Source organism: Amphiprion ocellaris, chromosome 24 (assembly GCF_022539595.1).
Source record: "Amphiprion ocellaris isolate individual 3 ecotype Okinawa chromosome 24, ASM2253959v1, whole genome shotgun sequence".
Classification (NCBI taxonomy): Eukaryota; Metazoa; Chordata; class Actinopteri; family Pomacentridae; genus Amphiprion; species Amphiprion ocellaris.
In genome coordinates, this window is record NC_072789.1 from 17061876 (window position 1) to 17080491 (window position 18616).

The window sequence follows — 18616 nt, forward strand, 5'->3', positions numbered from 1 at the left end:
TGATCCTGTAGGATTAACTGCAGTCCTGCTGCTACACAACAACCTCCACCACACCAGCAACACAACTGTTCATTAACTGCTGACATTTTCTTTGACTTTATCAGGGAGACACGATGACATCAGAGGTGCTCTTGAACATCCTGGATGATCTGGATGATGATCAGCTGTCTAAATTCCAGTGGTTCCTGCAGAAACCCAACAATGTTCAAGGCCTCCCAGCCATCACAAAGAGCCGACTACAGACACTAGACAGGTGTAAAACTGTGGATGTGATGGTGGAGACTTATGGACTTCAGAGAGCTGTGCAGGTGACCAGGGTGGTTTTAGAGAAGATCTCCAGAAATGATCTGCTGCAGAGGTTTCCTGCCAGCAGCTCAGGACCAGAAGGTCAGTCACAAGACAAGAACAACATGATATCATTACAGTCAGAAAGATGCATGATGGTGCTGCTACAGTTTGATAGAGTTCAGGTTCTGTCAGTTTTTCCTGAGTCCACATGTAAGATCAGTTCCTCTGTAAAATCTACTGATCAACCTACTGACTGAATGCTGCCCCCTGCTGTTTAAACCTTGATAGAACACCAAAATTAGTTCTGTATGAGCTGACCTTCTGTGGAAGCAAAGCATGTCCCACCTGTCCTCACCAAATTATGAGTCGATCAGACAGTTTCTGAAGATTCTTCATTCATACTGTTTAGCTGGGAGTGATCCTGCAGTTTACAACCAGAGGGAAGCTGACCAATCAGCTCTCAGTAAGGGCAGAACAATGTTGTTGAAGCAGCTGCATTCCAAATCACAAAACCTTTAAAATCTGAATACATGCTACAGTTGTCCTCACAAAGTATTCACTGTGTCCTGCAGTGTGCATCCAATTAGAACATACTACTTCATAATATGGAGCCTTAAACTCTGACTATCCCAGTCTGTAGTAATGTGGTGTCATCTGACTGTGAGCTCTCAGCAGCTCAAACTTATTTCTATTTCCATGACACACTGTTAGGTGCTATGACTGTTCATAGAATGTGGGTCAGAACGGCCAGAAAAACATGTTAGTTTGCATTCTATAAAATCAGTTTGAATGTGGTCAGACATCTGGGTATTTCTGACATACTACATTTAACATAATATGTACTGGGACGTACTACATCTTTTACTGTGCGTACCATCTGGCATGTTAGTATGTAGTACTATGTAACATTACGTTATACTTTTAAACCATCAACAACCTCCCAGCGACCTACCACACTGAAAATGTCAAGTCTTCAGAGGGTTTGGATGGAGCAATAAGGCAGCCATGTTAGCTGACTATTTTAAGGGGACACTGTTGCTGCATCCTGGGCTTAGCTCCACCCTGGATGACTGTGGCTGCTTTAAAAAGACAGCCCTTCTTCCCTCTATAGCAGAATGATGATGAGGTGAAGCCAGAACACTCTGTTCTTCAGAATGGTCTGGATATGTCAGACTAATGTCAGAGTAACATCAGGTTTTACTTTGAAGGAGCAGTTTGGTGTCAGAAAACCAGAGTTAATCAACACCATAAACTCATCAATAAATGTCAACATAAAGTCCCTTCTAAGTCTGCTGTAAGTGAAATAAATGAAAGCAGTAAGCAGTGGAGAATATAACATGTGATCTCTGTCTGTCAGTTCATGTCAGTGATGTTGGGGAGACTTCAGAGAACAGAGAACCTTCCTCCTTTCAGACTCAGCCTCCTCTTCCTCACACTGAAGGTAAAACTGATGGATTCTTGGTCTGTAAAGAAAGATGGCAGCAGTTCCTCATGCCTGAAATGGAAGCTGAGTTTCAGCAGGTTGTTTTGTACAACACAGAACAGTGGTTGTCTATGGAGTTGCATGAGGCAGCAGTTTGTAGTGTAGCTGTAGCATCAGTTTTATGGCTGGTGATCCTCAAATCCAATTTTCTAAACTGGTGCCCATTTTAAGCTAATTTCTGAGCCTTTTGATGATGAAGAAAACTGGACTCACTGACACCTTGACTGTCTTCAGTTTCTCTATAGGAAAGACCTACATGTTCAGTGTTATGATGGTCTGTCTCTCTTCTATTAATTGCCTTTTCCTCTTCTTTTTTATAGCAACACACTACTTTCTTCAGTACAGTACTGTTCAAATAATGCTCTGGAGGGTTCCACAGTGTGTTCCAACACAATTTTATGCAGACAGAGGGGGTTGGAAGAAATCTAGAAAAGTTGGGACACCTGTAGGATTTGGTAGCACCAACTTTCAAGGCTTGATCAACCTCCATTGCTGCAGAACAACTTTAAGTTGTTAAACCATTTCTGTTGCCTGAAAAAGGCCTTTTTGTTTAATTCTAAAATGTACATTATTTGTCAGTTTTGGGTAACCTAACCTTTTTTTAACCTCTAGCAGTTCACCACTTACCTTTGAACCATTTCAAGCTACTCAATGGACATGAACTACTTGAATTTCAAGACAAAAATGGAAAAATTGGGGCATTCTAAAACATTTGACAGGTAGTGTACTTTGATAAGGGCCCCAGTGAGCCCAGAACAGGGCTGCTGGTCCAGCTCTCTTTTTTTTAGGTTCCACTGACTAAAGGGTCTTTCCCTAATAGGAACTCTAAGGACAGCTTAAATTGTCCTTCAGGTTACCCACCTACCTTCTGACTGCCTCCATAGTTAACCATCTGGGTAGCCCTTTAGCGGAGTTGCCCTTTCAGTCAGTTTTTTCAGTCACTTTCCTCCAAATGATCAGGGTAAGTTGCTGCATTATGTGTAGAGTTTAGGATGAAACCCCCAGAAATACGTTTAGAAAAATCTCACACACACATTTGCCCAACTTTTTGGCAAATTAAAAGTCCAAGGTCTTTGTAGTTGCTTACTTGCTTGCATTTTTCCAACAAAACAGATTTTTGTAGACACACACCTCACACTGTTCCCTTCATGTTTGACACAGATGAGACTGTTCCGGTACCAGAACCACGTCCCATCAGATATTACCAACAGAAGCTTCAATCAAACTTCCAGGACACGTTTAAGGTTACAACAGAGGGGTGGGAAGAAGATGAGCAGCTTCTGGTTGATATCTACACAGAGCTGTACATCACAGCTGGCCGGGACGTGCACGTCAACACACAGCATGAGGTCCTACAGATTGACAAGGTGTGGAAGCCATCAGACACAGAGACACAGATCCAACCCAGAGACATTTTCAAGCATCCCTCTGGAAAAGACATACCCATCAGAACAGTGCTGACCAATGGGATTGCAGGGATTGGAAAAACATTCCTCGTGCACAAGTTTGTGTTGGACTGGGCCGAAGAAAGAACCAATCAAGACGTGCATCTTATTTTCCCGTTCACTTTCCGTGCCCTGAATTCACTGCAGGGAAAAGAGTTTGGTTTGGCAGAGCTCATTCATGACTGTATCCATGAAACTAAAGACATCACAGTGGAGGCTCTGAATTACATCTTTACAGCTCTGCAGTCATCAGGAACCAGCAGCTACAAGAAGAGCAGATTCAAACTGCTGTTTGTGTTTGATGGACTGGACGAGAATCGCCTTCATCTGGACTTTGATGTCAACAACATTCCCTCCGTGGACGTAACAAAGTCAACTAAAATAGAAGTCCTGCTGAGCGGACTAATCAGTGGAAAACTGTTGCGCTCAGCTCGCCTCTGGATAACCACACGACCTGCAGCAGCCAATCAGATCCCTCAAAACCTCGTCAACACTACAACAGAGGTCAGAGGGTTCACCGACCCACAGAAGGAGGAGTACTTCAGGAAGAGATCCAGAGATGAGGAGGAGGCCAGCAGCATCATCTCCCACATGAAGAAGTCACGAAGCCTCCACATCATGTGCCACATCCCAGTGTTCTGCTGGATCACTGCTACAGTTCTGGAGGAGCTGCTGAGAACCAGAGAGGGAGGAGATCTGCCCAGAACCCTGACTGAGATGTACATAGAGTTTCTAAGATTTCAGATTGATCACACACAAAAAAAGTACGGTCTAGAGAAGTGCATTCAGTACATTAAATCATTAGCTAAACTGGCTTTTGAACAGCTGCAAAAGGGCAACCTGATCTTCTATGAGAAAGATCTGAGAGACAGTGGCATCGATGTGAGTGAAGCCTCAGTGTACTCAGGAGTGTTCACAGAGATCTTCAAAGAAGAGCGAAGACGGAAAAAGAAAGACAAGATGTTCAGCTTCGTCCATCTGAGTGTTCAGGAGTTTCTGGCTGCTCTTCATGTCCATCTGACCTTCATCAACACTGGAATCAACCTGCTGGAAGAAGAACGAACAACCTTCAAGAAGCTGAAAGTATTTCTGAAGAAACCTGAACTAAAACATCTCCACCAGAGAGCCTTGGACGAGGCCTTACAGAGTCCAAACGGACACCTGGACTTGTTCCTGCGCTTCCTCCTGGGTCTGTCACTGCCGACCAATCAGAATCTCCTACCAGGCCTACTGACGCAGACAACAAGCAGCTCACAGATCAATCAGAAAACAGTCAAGTACATCAAGAAGAAGATCAGTGAGAATGTGTCTGTAGAGAGAAGCATCAATCTGTTCCACTGTCTGAATGAACTGAAGGATGTTTCTCTAGAGGAGGAGATCCAACAGTCCCTGAGATCAGGACGTCTGTCCACAGATGAACTGTCTCCTGCTCAGTGGTCAGCTCTGGTCTTCATCTTACTGTCATCAGGAGAAGATCTGGATGTGTTTGACCTGAAGAAATACTCTGCTTCAGAGGAGGCTCTTCTGAGGCTGCTGCCAGTGGTCAAAGCCTCCAAGAAAGTTGTGTAAGTAGTTGGAGACTGAAGATACTTTTTCATTGTGCTGCTGTTTCATCAGTTTAATCTGCTTTTCGTCTCTTCAGACTGAGTGGCTGTAATCTGTCAGAGAGAAGCTGTGGAGCTCTGTCCTCAGTCCTCAGCTCCCAGTCCTCCAGTGTGACAGAGCTGGACCTGACTAACAACAACCTGCAGGATTCAGGAGTGGAGAGTCTTTCTGCTGGACTGGAGAGTCCACACTGTAAACTGGAAGCTCTCAGGTCAGGACTCATCAACCTGTTCAACTGATGACCATTTAAAATGTGTTTTTATTTATGATGAGCAGAACAGCTGAGGTGGGAGGTTTTCTGTATTTGTATGACTCAGATCAGTTGTGTTACTGACCTTTAGCACTAGTTTCTCTTAATGAGGCCTCTTCCACTACAGGAACTGAACAACCTGGAACCTGCATCACAGAACCAGAACCTGTAAGAATCTGTGAAGTCTTGGTTCCAGGTTCTGTTTTAGTTTCCACTGTTTTACAAATAGAATGTTTCAGACAGGTGTTGATCAAAACGAAACACCAGAACAAACATTTCATGTTCACACTTGAACTTGTTTTATGGCTCTACTCCAGGTTGTTTTCTCCTGACTAGATCCTTGCTTGTGTTCTTTCTACTCTCAGATGTTCATCGATTTAGACAAAAGCGTTTGATAAATGAAACTGTAGTATGTTCATTTTATTCAATGAATGAACTCAGTGCAGTTCAGCTGGTGGACAGTTGGACTGTTGTTTACATTCTCATTTGAGGTTCAGGTCCAATTCCTTTTCAGCACTGGAGCCCAAAAAGCCACTGAAGCAGTGTTGCCTTCTGTCTCCACTGAGATTAAAGAGATCCTCAGTTCAAACCATCTTAATCTACTCTTATGGTCTAGAGAGATTTGGGGTGATTGCTGAAAGCAGAGGTGAGAGGGTCCAGATAGGAAGGTCTAGGTGTCAAAGAGAAATAGACAGACTGGTAAAGGAAAGGAGGCAGTTAAGGAAGCAGTGGAGGAAGGCATCAGAAGAAGAAAGGGAGGAAATTAATGTGTTGCAGGAGGAACCAAGAAGCAGGTTAGCAGTACTCAGAAGGGCAGAACACCTTAGGGAGAAGAGAAAGAACAATGAATGTGCAATGAATGTTATCATTTTTTAGGAACCCTTTTAGGTTTGTGAAGGGCATGTTCAATCAGGAAGAAGGAGGGCAGCTTAAGGCAGCAAAGTCAGAGGTTGAAGAGTATTTGAGGTTGACGTATTCCAATTCAGAGGACAATAGGAACATAGGTCTTGGGAGGCCAAAAAAGGAGGAGACTGGCGATGGCACTGGCTGTTCAGGGTCTCAGAGAAAAAGAATTAGGTGAACAAAAATCTGCTAAACATTGTCCTTGGATTGGCCAGACATGTGACTGTCGTAGCAAGGAACTATGCCTTATTTGAGGACAAAGAAATCAGTAGGTGGAGCTTATTTAAAAATATGCTCAAGTCACACATCAGAATATTTCAGGATGAAAGTGACTTTGAAGAGGTGTTTATGAACCATGCAAAGCTTTTGCTTCATGGGGAGGGGAACAAAATTGTCTTTCAGTTTTAAAGAGAGTATGTTAAAAAAGGGAATCATGGTTTTTTTTGACTGTGTTTTTATTTTTGATTTATGGGTTTTTGTTTGTGTATAGAAGACAATTTTAAAAGTCAAATGAGTTACTTTGTAAGGGAACCTTGGTTTTTTTTTTGAGGGGTGGGGGGGTTCTTTGAAATGTTTGAGCGGGTGGTCAATGGGGTATAAATTGTTTGAGCTGTGGATGAGAGGGTGTGACACCCAAGTGGGAGGGTGAGGTGTTTTTTTTTTTTTGTTTAAGGAATTGTCCGTTTTATGAATTGTCAGGTTTGTGTTTTTGTTTTTTGTGTGTGTGAAAGGTATGTAAATATTGTTTGAAGCTTTTTTAGGATGATGTGTAAAATAATGTGAAATGAAATCTTTTGTCAGAATTTTGTACTTTTGATAATAAAAGATTAAAAACAAAAGAAAAAAATACTGTCATGAGGAGACGTAAAAAGTTTACAGCACCTGGTATTCCCAGGCGGTCCTCCCATCCAAGTACTAACCAGGCCCGACCCTGCTTAGCTTCCGAGATCAGACGAGATCGGGCGTAATCAGGCTGGTATGGCCGTAAGCGACAGCAGTACTCGCTTACGGGCCTTTTCTACGTGTCCGTCTTCACCATCCCCTGAGTCCTGATGTCCATGTGAACGTGACAAGAAGCTCTCAACACGCTCACACACTTTGTCCACCATGACAGTAAAAAGCCGCCGTTACACAACAAGGTATTGATTGTAGCATTACCTTCAGCCCAACATGAAAACGTTTGTGACACAGAAACACGTCAGCGACGATAAATCACCTCACATCACACCATGTACAACAGTGTCGCAGAGACAGGCTCCTGCAAAGGACATTTTCACTCAATTTTAGTGTTTGTTTAAGAAGCTCTACAAGGGGAAAAAAAGAAAAGAAAAAGACGTAACTAAAAAATAAAAGATATACCACCACGTCTTGTCACAGCATCTATAAAACTGTGGTTAGTTACCAAGTCCTTCGCTTACGGCCATACCAGCCTGAATACGCCCGATCTCGTCTGATCTCGGAAGCTAAGCAGGGTCGGGCCTGGTTAGTACTTGGATGGGAGACCCGCCTGGGAATACCAGGTGCTGTAAGCTTTTTACAATCTCCTCACAACCTGCACAGGACGCTGTTGTTCATTCTCTGGAGACAGCTGGCTGTCAACTAAAACCTCTCTGGGTTATTAAAAGCCAACAAGTGAACTGATTCTGCCTCCACGTCTGCAGGAGACCTTCTCTGTTTCTTGGTTCCTCCTCCGACCACCAGGTGGCGCCTCCTGCTTTCAATTGAGGCTGTATGTGAGAGAGTTAAGGTGGATCAGCTGCAGCTGATGCTGCTTTGTTGTTGCTTCTGTTGTGGCTGTACAGTGGCTCCAGATACAGGATGCAGGACACTGAATCCAGGTGAGCTCAATCAATTCACTTTGATTTATTGAGCAACATTTGTCATCTCACAGCGCAGAACATAGTAAGGTACAGACCTGATGAATTCCAAACAGAGGACAGAAAAGCCAACAATCCAGAGTTGCCTTTGGACTCCCAATGAGCTCCAGTCAATCAGTGAATGAACCAACTGGCAGATAGTTTGAAAGCATCAAATGTGACAATAATCACAGAGACACAACAGCTGAGTCATTTCTGGTGCTTTATTCAACCAAATACAAACTAAAGTAGGTTTATTCTGTGTTGTCTCTGCACTCCTTCATGTTGGAGTTGACATCAAATAATGATTCCAGACTGTAAAAGCTTCAAGTTTTAATCTGAGGCTTCAACAGATGCTGCTGCTGGTTTTAAAGTGAATTAGTTCAAGATTCTCTCTGAAGTGACTTTTTCTTGTGATGTTTGCTGCTGCGTCATTTCTAAAAGCAGATGATCCATGTAGACGACATATTTAGTCCCAGTATCATCAGGACCGTTACAATACTGGAGCCAAAGTGTCCTGTTTTACAAATGAAGAGCAAACGATGATATTAGAGAAACACAAAGATTATAAACTCCAAACACAGACTGACAGTAACCACAGCTGCAGCAGCTGAAGGAGGGAAAGCTGCAAAAACTGCAGACTGTGTGAAAGTTAACAGGATAACAATATTACTACCCAAATTATCACCTCACAAGTAGATCAGACTCTAATTCCAACTGGATGTTGTGTTTAATGAACATGTTCTCAGCTGTATTCTTCTGGCTGCAAGACATCAAACTATGATTCAAAGCGATAAGTAAGCTGACTCTCATGTGGTATGGAACACTACAGGTCAGTGGATACAACTTCAAATATTTCTCACAGGAAACAATCTAGAATCATAAATCGTATTGTAATACAAAGGAGGTAGAACAATGAAATGACTTTGCTTGCAGCTCTCAAAACTCCGATCTTCCTCTTCCTCTATCGGGTGCTCTGAGCTCCACTGGATCTTCTAATGCTGATGACAGTTTTCAAGAGAACTGATTGTCAGTAGGAGGAGCTTTTATACACATGGAGTTAGAGCAACACTCTCAACAGTTTTCTACTGATTTAAGAACAGGACAAACTAAACAAGCTGTTGTATAGATTTGTCCCACAATCTCCTCTCAAGTGTCCATTTTAGGGAGTTTGCAGTCAACCAAGGCAAACTGAGAATCACTCCCCACTGGGAAGATCAGTGAAGGAAGGTCCACCCGGCTTGGTCCAGAAGCTCCTGTCCAGCAGAGCAGCATCAGGATGGAGACGTAAACCAGGTGAGTTAACTAGGGAACCGACACATTCACACTGACAACTTCCCTCCAGATCACACTTTATGTCTTCAAACTTGGACTGGAGATCATTTGTTTGGAACTAAACTCTGCGGGGTTCTTCTGTAGTTGATCTTTTAATGGAATCAGAGCTCAGCCTCCTGACGTCCACATCAGTCTCCTTCAGTATCCCAGCATCACCAACTCCCAGAACAATACAAGAATAATTCTCTTCATTATGAATGGGGCAGTTTCTACAAAATCCAAGTGACAAAAGTTCTTCACAAGATCAGCAAAAGGAAACAGAACAATCACAAAATCATTAGAATTAGAAAAAAGATAAAAACTATTTGGTTCAATATGGTTCATTTATGTTGGTTCTTTTAAAAAGGAAGAATAAATTGATTTAGATGAAATATCACGATGTTCAGTTTAGATTTGAATAATTCTCCTGATGGAACTGAACATCACAGATGACAAGTTCAAGTCCCATAAGAAGGCTGAAAATCCAACAATTCCTTCTGTTTTTACAGGTTGTGACTCTGGTAAATGGTGTCATTTTTTAAAGACAACAGCTGGTGGGTTTTGGATTTCAAAGATTGAACCTAAGTGCTTTTCTTAAACTACTGAGCTGCTGCACAGTGAAATCTTTGAGTGGAGCTCAGGATGAAGTTTTCACTTCTCATGCTTAAATGCAGAAATATTTGCAGTGGTGGTTTTACTGCAAGCATCTACTGATGTCACCAGTAAAGTGAATAAAAACAGTCAGTCTGTGAAAACAGGATTTATTTCACTTTACACCTCTAAGTGTCTGCAGTTAGTTTAGCTGAATCCATGCAAAGATGTTTCTATTTTTCTACATGACAGGAATTTCAGTGAAATATAAATAATAATAAAATACTGATCTGCCTCGTCACAGATCCCACTTTAACCCATGAAGAGCAAATAATATTAATATTTTATAAACAAAATATAAAGCGACGAAATAAACAATTAGTATGCAAAAAATAAACAGCCAGTTCAAAAAAATACAACTTGTTTGAAAAAAATAAACAACCAGCGCGATAAAATAAACAGCCAGTGTGACGAAATAAACAGCCAGTGTGACGAAATAAACAGCCAGTGTGACGAAATAAACAGCCAGTGCGACGAAATAAACTGCCAGTACCATAAAATAAACAGCCAGTGCGATAAAATATACAACCAGTACCATAAAATAAACAGCCAGTACCATAACATAAACAGCCAGTGCGATAAAATAAACAGCCAGTGTGATAAAATAAACAGCCAGTGTGATAAAATAAACAGCCAGTGCGATAAAATATACAACCAGTACCATAAAATAAACAGCCAGTACCATAACATAAACAGCCAGTGCGATAAAATAAACAGCCAGTGTGATAAAATAAACAGCCAGTGTGATAAAATAAACGGCCAGTGCGACGAAATAAACTACCAGTGTGACGAAATAAACAGCCAGTGCGACGAAATAAACTGCCAGTACCATAAAATAAACAGCCAGTGCGGTAAAATATACAACCAGTACCATAAAATAAACAGCCAGTGCGATAAAATAAACAGCCAGTGTGATAAAATAAACAACCAGTGTGATAAAATAAACAGCCAGTGCAATAAAATAAACAGCCAGTGCGACAAAATAAACAGCCAGTGCGACGAAATACACAGCCAGTGCGATAAAATAAACAACCAGTGTGATAAAATAAACAGCCAGTGTGATAAAATAAACAACCAGTGCTACTGGGTTAAAGAGCAAATAAAAACATGAAAAATATTTTGTAAAAGTGAGAGGTCGGTAGCAGCTTTAATTTTTTCTTACAACTTTTCAGTGACCCTCCCAAAATATCTGTTGTGCCCCCCCAACTAAAATTAATCTGGATCCGCCCCTGTCTATAGCATCAGATTATTTGTTTCTAAAAAATATTTCTCCACCGATATGCACAGTATTAAAAACATACGGAGCCAAAACTTACGTTAAACAACCAGTAAATGAACTGTATCCTATAAGATCAGCCTCTGATTGAAGGCTAGTAGAGTCTATATCTAGGAGTTCAGCGAGAGTCTCTCGTGTAAGCTTGATTTTTTTCTTCTTAATTCTTATTTTCATAACCAAGAAAAACCCAGTTCCAGGAAATTACTAGCTTTTGCTTAGTATTTTCTGACATGAAACATTTCAGCTTCAAACAGGAACCAAACCTCTCATGTTTTGTAAAAAGCTGTACACAACCACATTACAAGTGCTTCTTCATATCTTACCAGCAAACTGTCTGATTTGCGGCGGCCGGCGAACACGGACCCACAACCTCCTTCTCTGAGCTGATGCTGCTGCTCGTATTTGCTGTCGAATTGGGCTGAACAGACACAGATTTAGTTTTACTACAACTGTGAGGGATATAAATGACACAAATCTTCATTTTTCCACCACATCTCTTCCTGCTGACCTCTTTGTTCCTCTTCTGACAGCTCTACTCTGTCCTCCACCAGTTGAAGACTCCTCTTTTTAGTTGGAGCTTCAGCAGCATCAGCAGCTTTCCTCTTCTCTCCTCACTGACTGCAGCCCTCTAAAGGGTCGCTGATGGTCTCTGCACAGGACAAAGTTACAGGACAAGGGCTTGATTTGTTTGTGAGATTTGTTTCCACAAGTGTGGAGACACAGGGAGGCACAAAATCACCCATATGGGACAAGAACAATCACATAAAACCATATAAAATGACTGAAGTGGGTAAAATGTCCAACATGGAAAATTAGAATCCATGAACACATGCAAAATGACCAAAATGGAACTAAAAACAACATGGAAAGATAGAAAAGGATCAAACTGAGAAACAACATGGCCAAAATTAAACACAAAATGATCAAAATGGGATATAAAATAAACAAAATATACAACAAAAGTAACAAAGTAGAACAAAAAAGGTAATTAAGAGGTGCGAAATGGCCAAATATGAGCCACAAAATTATTAAAATGGACAAAAAAATCAAGAGGTAAATTAGCAGAATGAAACATGAATAGGCCAAAATGAAATACAGAGATGTTAAATGAGACAGAAATAGCCAATAAGTGAAACAAAATTAACTAAATAAAACAATAAACAACATAAATAGATGGAAAATAAAATAAACCACAAAATGACTCAAATAAAAACATCCTTAAAGACATACAATACAACACACTGAAGCTTCATCCAATCAGCCTGACACTGTGGGAGCCCAGTGATACTCAACAGCGGGCCACCCACAGGTCCGCAGGACGTCTGGCCACATTTTCTGGCCACTTCACTGAACTCAACTGAGTCAAGAAAGAACGTTTCAAATGTAGCTTTCACACAGGATAACTGCCGTGAGCAACGCTGTCCTCAAGGAACAACCACTGCTAGGGTACGGACAAGGAATTTGCAAGAATGATGCTTGCTTTGTTGTGCGCAACGTGACACCAGGCTGCCTTGTCCTGTACTGTGCTGCATTTGAGGAGCCATTTTTCACTTTCACCGGTCTCACCATTGTGTTTCCAGAATTGTGTGGCTGTGTGTGTTCTCAGTGCTGATGGTGGAACGGCCACGAGCCACCAAGCAGCTACTTTTGCACTTCCACCCATTGTGAGACCATAGTGTGACTGAAAGCTCACCGTTCGACCCTTCTGTTCTTTCTCCAACTCGCTGAAACCCGTGCAGAAAGATCTGACTTGGATAGTGTGACTGAAGACCTTTGCCGTCTGCAGCCAAGAAGAAAACCACTCTCTCTTCAAACTGAGTTGCATAAGCATGACGACGCCACAGAAGCAGCTGGTGCTGCTGGCTTTGTTTGACAGCTTTGGTGGTCACTGCCCAATCTGCCAGAGCGTTGTTATTAGCTTGTTTTATTTCCATTCTACAAGGCCAGAGAAGGATGCACCATTCCTGGCAGCACTGCAGTACCAGGTCGATGCGTGGAGTGAAAGGAGCAAACCCCTCTTTCAGCTCCCAGTGCTAAAAATCCATTTAATATATAGTCCTCACATTGGAGGACGTATCAGATATTAAACTGATAAGAACAGATCCTACATTTGATCTTAGCCAAAAGGCCGAGAAGCGATGACCCCTGACCTTTTGCTGCCCGGGCCCAACCCCCTGGTGAAGTCCTCACTGACTCCGCCCACAAGCTCCACCGAGCACCACCCAAACCCCCGTCAAGCACAGATCCTCTGCTTTCAACAAATAGATACGGCTCTGCCAGACGGCAAAGCCTGACAAAAATAGGCTAAACTCGTTGGAGTCACTCTCCACGGAAGTCTGAACAGACTGAAGATTGAAGTTACTTCAATTTGAATTTAGTTTTAAATCAACTCCAGCAAAAAATCCAATTTTAAATTATTCACAATATTAAGTTGGTGAAACATTATTATGTCAAAACAATATAAACATAAATAAATGTTTGCAACTTAAAAGGTTTAGCTAAATCAGTACCTTGGGCTTGTAATCTTGCAACCATGCATTTAACTAATTTAATTAACTTGTAAAAGTGTATTTTATATAACAGGATTACACCTTTTAAATGCATTAGCATGTAGATAACTTTAATTTTGCAGCTGGTAAAGCCGAGGCTGGCTTCAATTTATATTTATTTTACATCTTGTGAATTTCCACTAGGGGAAAAAAAAGCATCTAATAATACACCAGAACTTATTTTTTGGTCATATTTTGAATTATTAATCTGAATCTGTAAAGTAGCTCTTTAATACGTTATATAATAAACGTACAATGTCCTCTAAAATGTGCAGCTCAACTTGGTTTTGTGTAAACAACTTATTAACCAGGATGTAACTTTAAATGTAATCCGGAAATAATCTATAATGATGTGTTATTTATTATAATGAAGTTTTATTTTTGAGGAGGTCTTGATCCAGCCCAAGCTCTCTATGAAGACGAGAAAAAACTCCCCATGGAAGATGGGAAGAAACCTCGGGAAAGGCAATTCAAAGAGAGATCCCCTTTCCACGGACGGCTGGATGGAGGCTGCAGGAGAGAAGGAAGAAAAAACAACATGAGTTCTTGTGGTTTGACAGAAAACAGCAACAGAGCAGCATTAAGTGGAAAATGATGACAGTTGCTCTGACACACTTTCAAGAAGTCCACAAGAGTTTGGGAAGATGATGGTACGACACATACGTTCAACGTCGGCGCGTATGTTAGGTTTGGAATGTTTCGTCAACTTCTCAAGTCTACCAGAGTCTGTGTAGACTTCAGAAGATGGAAATACATCTTGTATTTTTTTGAGAAAGCAAGTATGAGTCAGTGTGAAGTAAATTTAAATGAAGGGAAATTTTATCACGTTAAAAAATGCCGAAAATTACGTTACATGGATTTCCTCGTACTCAGTGATGCAGACAACTGAAGTCGTACCGTCCTCTTCCAAAGATTTTAAGAGTTTGTACAGACTTTGGGAGAGGACGATAGGATGTATACTTCCTGCGTCTACGAGTACAAATGAGTCCATGTAATGTAACGTTCGGAATTTTCCAAAGTCTACCAGAGTTTGTGCAGACTTGGTAAGATGACAGTACGACGTATACCTTCAACATCGGTGAGTACTTAAGAATTCATAAATTTCATCACCTGCCAAAGTGTACAAGACTTTGAACAGACTTGGGAAGAAGACTTGTTCTTTCTGCATCGGCGAATACATGAGGGTCCAACTGAAACTTCGTGATCTCCTCAAGTCTGTGAGAGTTAATGCAGCCTTGGAGAGATGCGAGTCCCTAAATGTAGTCATTTTGAAGTCACCAGACTCTGTGCAGACTTGGGTCGATGACAGGTCGACGTGTATTTTAAAACTTTACTTTATACAAGTGAGTCTGCTTAACGTAAGTTCCTTCATTTTTCAAAGCCTGCATGAGTGGCTCAGACTTAGGAAGATGATGGTACCATGTATACTTCTAACATTCGGGAGGACGTGAGGTTTTGTAAACTTGTGATAAACAGTTCAGAATGTTCTACTGTGAGGTAAACTAAAACCTCAGAAACAGGATTCTCCCAACAGCCTACCTTGGCCTCCGCCTCCTCCAGCAAACCTCCGCTGCCCTCCGGAGGGAACCGGTCTCTCCAGAACCAGGATCAGCCTGAATCCACTTCCTGCCACTTCTATAAAGGCGCTTCCCATTCTGAAACATGAAACATAGTGAAGGGTGAAGTTCTGAAGCTCCACAGGAGAACGTTCCCACCACTCTGGATAACATTAGCTGCAGGTTCTAATCATGTTTTATTCTAGTGTTTAAACTATGTTTTACAAATATTTTCATTTGAAGTAATGTTCCTGTAAAGTTAATATGATTCTTTTAGCGTCAACATTCAGAAGATGTAGTCAGAAACACAGATTATGTTCTATGATTACAAAGTAGGAACGTTCTCAAAACAACATTTAAAGAGTGTTTTCCAATTGTGAGTGAGGCCTCTGGTGATTTTTATAAAATGTTCATCTAATATGATATATTAACAAAGGTGGAACGTTCTGGCCACAATGTGTTTCAGTCATGGAGATGTTGTTGAGGAAAAGCATTATTGTTAATTTTTATTGTATAATAAATTTAAATTTATTTTATTAATTTTTATTATATTGTTAATTTCTGTTTATTTTATTTGTTTTTATTGAATTGTTAATTTCTGTTTATTTTATTTGTTTTTATTGAATTGTTAATTTCAGTTTATTTTATTCATTTTTATTGTACTGTTAATTTATATTTTATTTCTTTTTATTGAATTGCTAATTTTTATTTATTTGGTTCCTTTTAATTGTAGGGGTTGAAAGCCTTTGACGGATGAAAATTTTCGCATTTTTACTTAATACTTTATACTTTGCGAATCAGCAAGTACGCCGTGGTTTGAGATATAATTTCCTCCATCTACAAGTTCGAGACGGTTCGTGTCACGTAAATTCCAACACTCTTTTATTAATTTCTATTGTATTCTTAATTTTTACTTATTTATTTAATTTTTATTGTAATGTCAATTTTTATTGATTTTAATATTTTTTATTTTATTGTTTTTTATTTATTTTAATCATTTTTATTGTATTGTTAATTTTCATTATTTCATTAATTTTTTATTGATTTTATTCATTTTTATTGTACTGTTAATTTTCATTATTTCATGAATTTTTATCTTTTGTTCTATTTATTTTAATGATTTTTATTGTATTGTAAATTTTTATTGACTTTATTCATTTTTGTTGTATTGATAATTTTCATTATTTTTGTCATTTTTATTGTGTTGTCAATTTGTGTTGATTTAAAAAATTTTTATTGTAGTGTTAATTTTCATTCATGAATTTTTATTTATTTTATTTATTTTTATTGTAAAAACTTTTATTTATTTTTATTGTATTATTAATTTTTTCATTTAATTTTATTGTATTGGTAATTTTTTTTATTTTATTCTATTAATTTTTATTGTTTTGGTAATTTCCATTATTTCATTAATTTTTATTGTATTGGTAATTTTATGTATTTTAGTCCTTTTTATTGTATTGTCAATTATTATTGATTTTAACAATTTTTATTTTATTGGTAATTTTTATTTATTTTATTCATTTTCATTGTATTGTTAATTTTCATTATTTCATTCATTTTTATTCATTTTTTTCATTTTTATTGTATTGTTAATTTTCGTTAATCATGACTTTTTCTTGTGTTATTATTTTTTCTATTTCATTCATTTTTATTGTATTGTTAATTTTCATTATTTGATGAATTGTTATTGTATTGTCAATCTTTATTGATTTTAATCATTTTTATTGTATTGTTAATTTTAATTATTTCATTCATTTTTATTGTATTGCTAATTTTCATTATTTCATAAATTTTTATTGTATTAGGTTTTATTTATTTTATTCATTTTTGTTGTGTTGTTAATTTCTAATTATTTTATTTATTTGTATTGTATTGATAATTTTTTGTTTAATTCATTTTTATTTTATTAAGTTTTATTTTATTGTATTATTAATTTCTAATGATTTCTTTTATTTTATTATATTGTTAATTTTATTTTTTATTTTATTTAGTCATTTTTATTGTATTGTCAATTTTTTCTATTTTATTAATTTCTAATGTAATCAGTTTTATTTTTGTCATTTTTATTGTATTGTTAATTTCTAATTCTTTTATTCATTTTTATTGTAATTCTAAATTTTTATTTTATTCATTTATATTTTATTACGTTTTATTTTTTATTGTATTATTAATTTCTAATTATTACATTTATTTGTTATTGTTTTGGTAGTTTCATTTATTTTAGTCATTTTTTTGTATTGTCAATTTTTTTATTTTAATCATTTTTAGTGCATTGTTAATTTTTATTTGTTTCATTCATTTTTATTGTATTGTCAATGTTTTTCATTTTAATCATTTTTAGTGCATTGTTAATTTTTATTTGTTTCATTCATTTTTATTGTATTGTTAATTTCTAATCATTTTATTTATTTGTATTGTATTTGCAATTTTTTTATTTAATTCATTTTTATTTCATGAAGTTTTATTTATTTGTATTGTATCAATAATTTCTAATTTTTTAATTTATTTTATTATCTGGTTAATTTTATTTTTTTATTTGATTTTATTGTATTGATAATTTTATTTATTTTAATAATTTTTATGGTATTGTAAATTTTTATTGCTTTTAATAATTTTTATTGTATTGTTAACTTTCATTATTTCATTAACTTTTATTGTATTAACAATTTTTATTTATTTTAATCATTTTTAGTGTATCGTTAATTTTTATTTATTTCATTAATTTTTATTGTATTGCTAATTTTCGTCATTTCATTAATTTTTTATTGTTTCCTTTTTTGTATTTTTAATTTCAAGTTATTTTATTGATTTGAATTGTATTGATAATTTTTAGTTTTATCCATTTTTATTTTGTTAAGTTTTATTTTATTGTATTATTAATTTTTAATTATTATTTTATTATATTGTTAATTTTATTTTTTATTTTATTTAGTCATTTTTATTGTATTGTATTATTTTTTTTCTATTTTATTACTTTTTATTGTATTGTTAATTTTCATTATTTGATGAATTTTTATTGTATTAACAATTTTTATTTATTTTAATCATTTGTAGTGTATTGAAAATTGTATTTATTTCATTCATTTTTATTGTATTGTTAATTTCTAATCATTTTATTTATTTGTATTGTATTTACAATTTTTTTATTTAATTCATTTTCATTTTATTACGCTTTATTTTATTTATTTTTATTGTATTATTAATTTCTAATTATTACATTTCTTTTGTATTTTTTGGTAATTTGATTTATTTTAGTCATTTTTATTGTATTGTCAATTTTCCTAGATTTTAATCATTTTATTGTATGGTTAATTTTTATTTATTTCATTAATTTTTACTGTCGTTAATTTTTATTATTTCATTAATTTTTATTGTATTGTTAATTTTCATTCATTCATAAATTTTTATTGTATTGTTAATTTGTGCTTATTTTATTC

The 18616-nt window shown here is 37.1% G+C and overlaps 1 protein-coding gene, 1 long non-coding RNA gene and 3 other non-coding genes across 5 annotated transcripts; 2 read left to right on the forward strand and 3 right to left on the reverse strand.

Annotated features, from left to right (window-relative positions):
• The first annotated feature begins 1442 nt into the window (after positions 1–1442).
• On the forward strand, positions 1443–6532 carry LOC129348232 (NLR family CARD domain-containing protein 3-like). Its single transcript, XM_055008103.1, has 3 exons — positions 1443–1455; positions 1613–1729; positions 2933–6532. Exons 1-3 carry the CDS (start codon positions 1443–1445, stop codon positions 4783–4785), a joined length of 1983 nt encoding a protein of 660 aa, XP_054864078.1. The 3' UTR covers positions 4786–6532.
• A 312-nt stretch (positions 6533–6844) lies between these two features.
• LOC129348347 (5S ribosomal RNA) lies at positions 6845–6964 on the reverse strand. Its single transcript, XR_008600884.1, has one exon. It is a non-coding gene; the product is annotated as a 5S ribosomal RNA (ribosomal RNA).
• Positions 6965–7386: 422 nt separating this feature from the next.
• LOC111587999 (5S ribosomal RNA) lies at positions 7387–7506 on the forward strand. Its single transcript, XR_002748148.2, has one exon. It is a non-coding gene; the product is annotated as a 5S ribosomal RNA (ribosomal RNA).
• Positions 7507–9888: 2382 nt separating this feature from the next.
• LOC129348282 (uncharacterized) lies at positions 9889–18109 on the reverse strand. Its single transcript, XR_008600788.1, has 3 exons — positions 15160–18109; positions 11580–14130; positions 9889–11489 (listed from the first exon to the last, which is right to left on the reverse strand). It is a non-coding gene; the product is annotated as an uncharacterized LOC129348282 (long non-coding RNA).
• LOC129348355 (U2 spliceosomal RNA) lies at positions 13020–13211 on the reverse strand. The gene has a single exon (XR_008600892.1). It is a non-coding gene; the product is annotated as a U2 spliceosomal RNA (small nuclear RNA).
• Positions 18110–18616: the final 507 nt, after the last annotated feature.

Bases quoted from the DNA above. Each gene is read 5' to 3' on its own strand.
- LOC129348232 (XM_055008103.1), top strand. The intron at 1,730-2,932 runs GTAAAACTGATG...TGTTTGACACAG, and splicing joins TCCTCTTCCTCACACTGAAG to ATGAGACTGTTCCGGTACCA.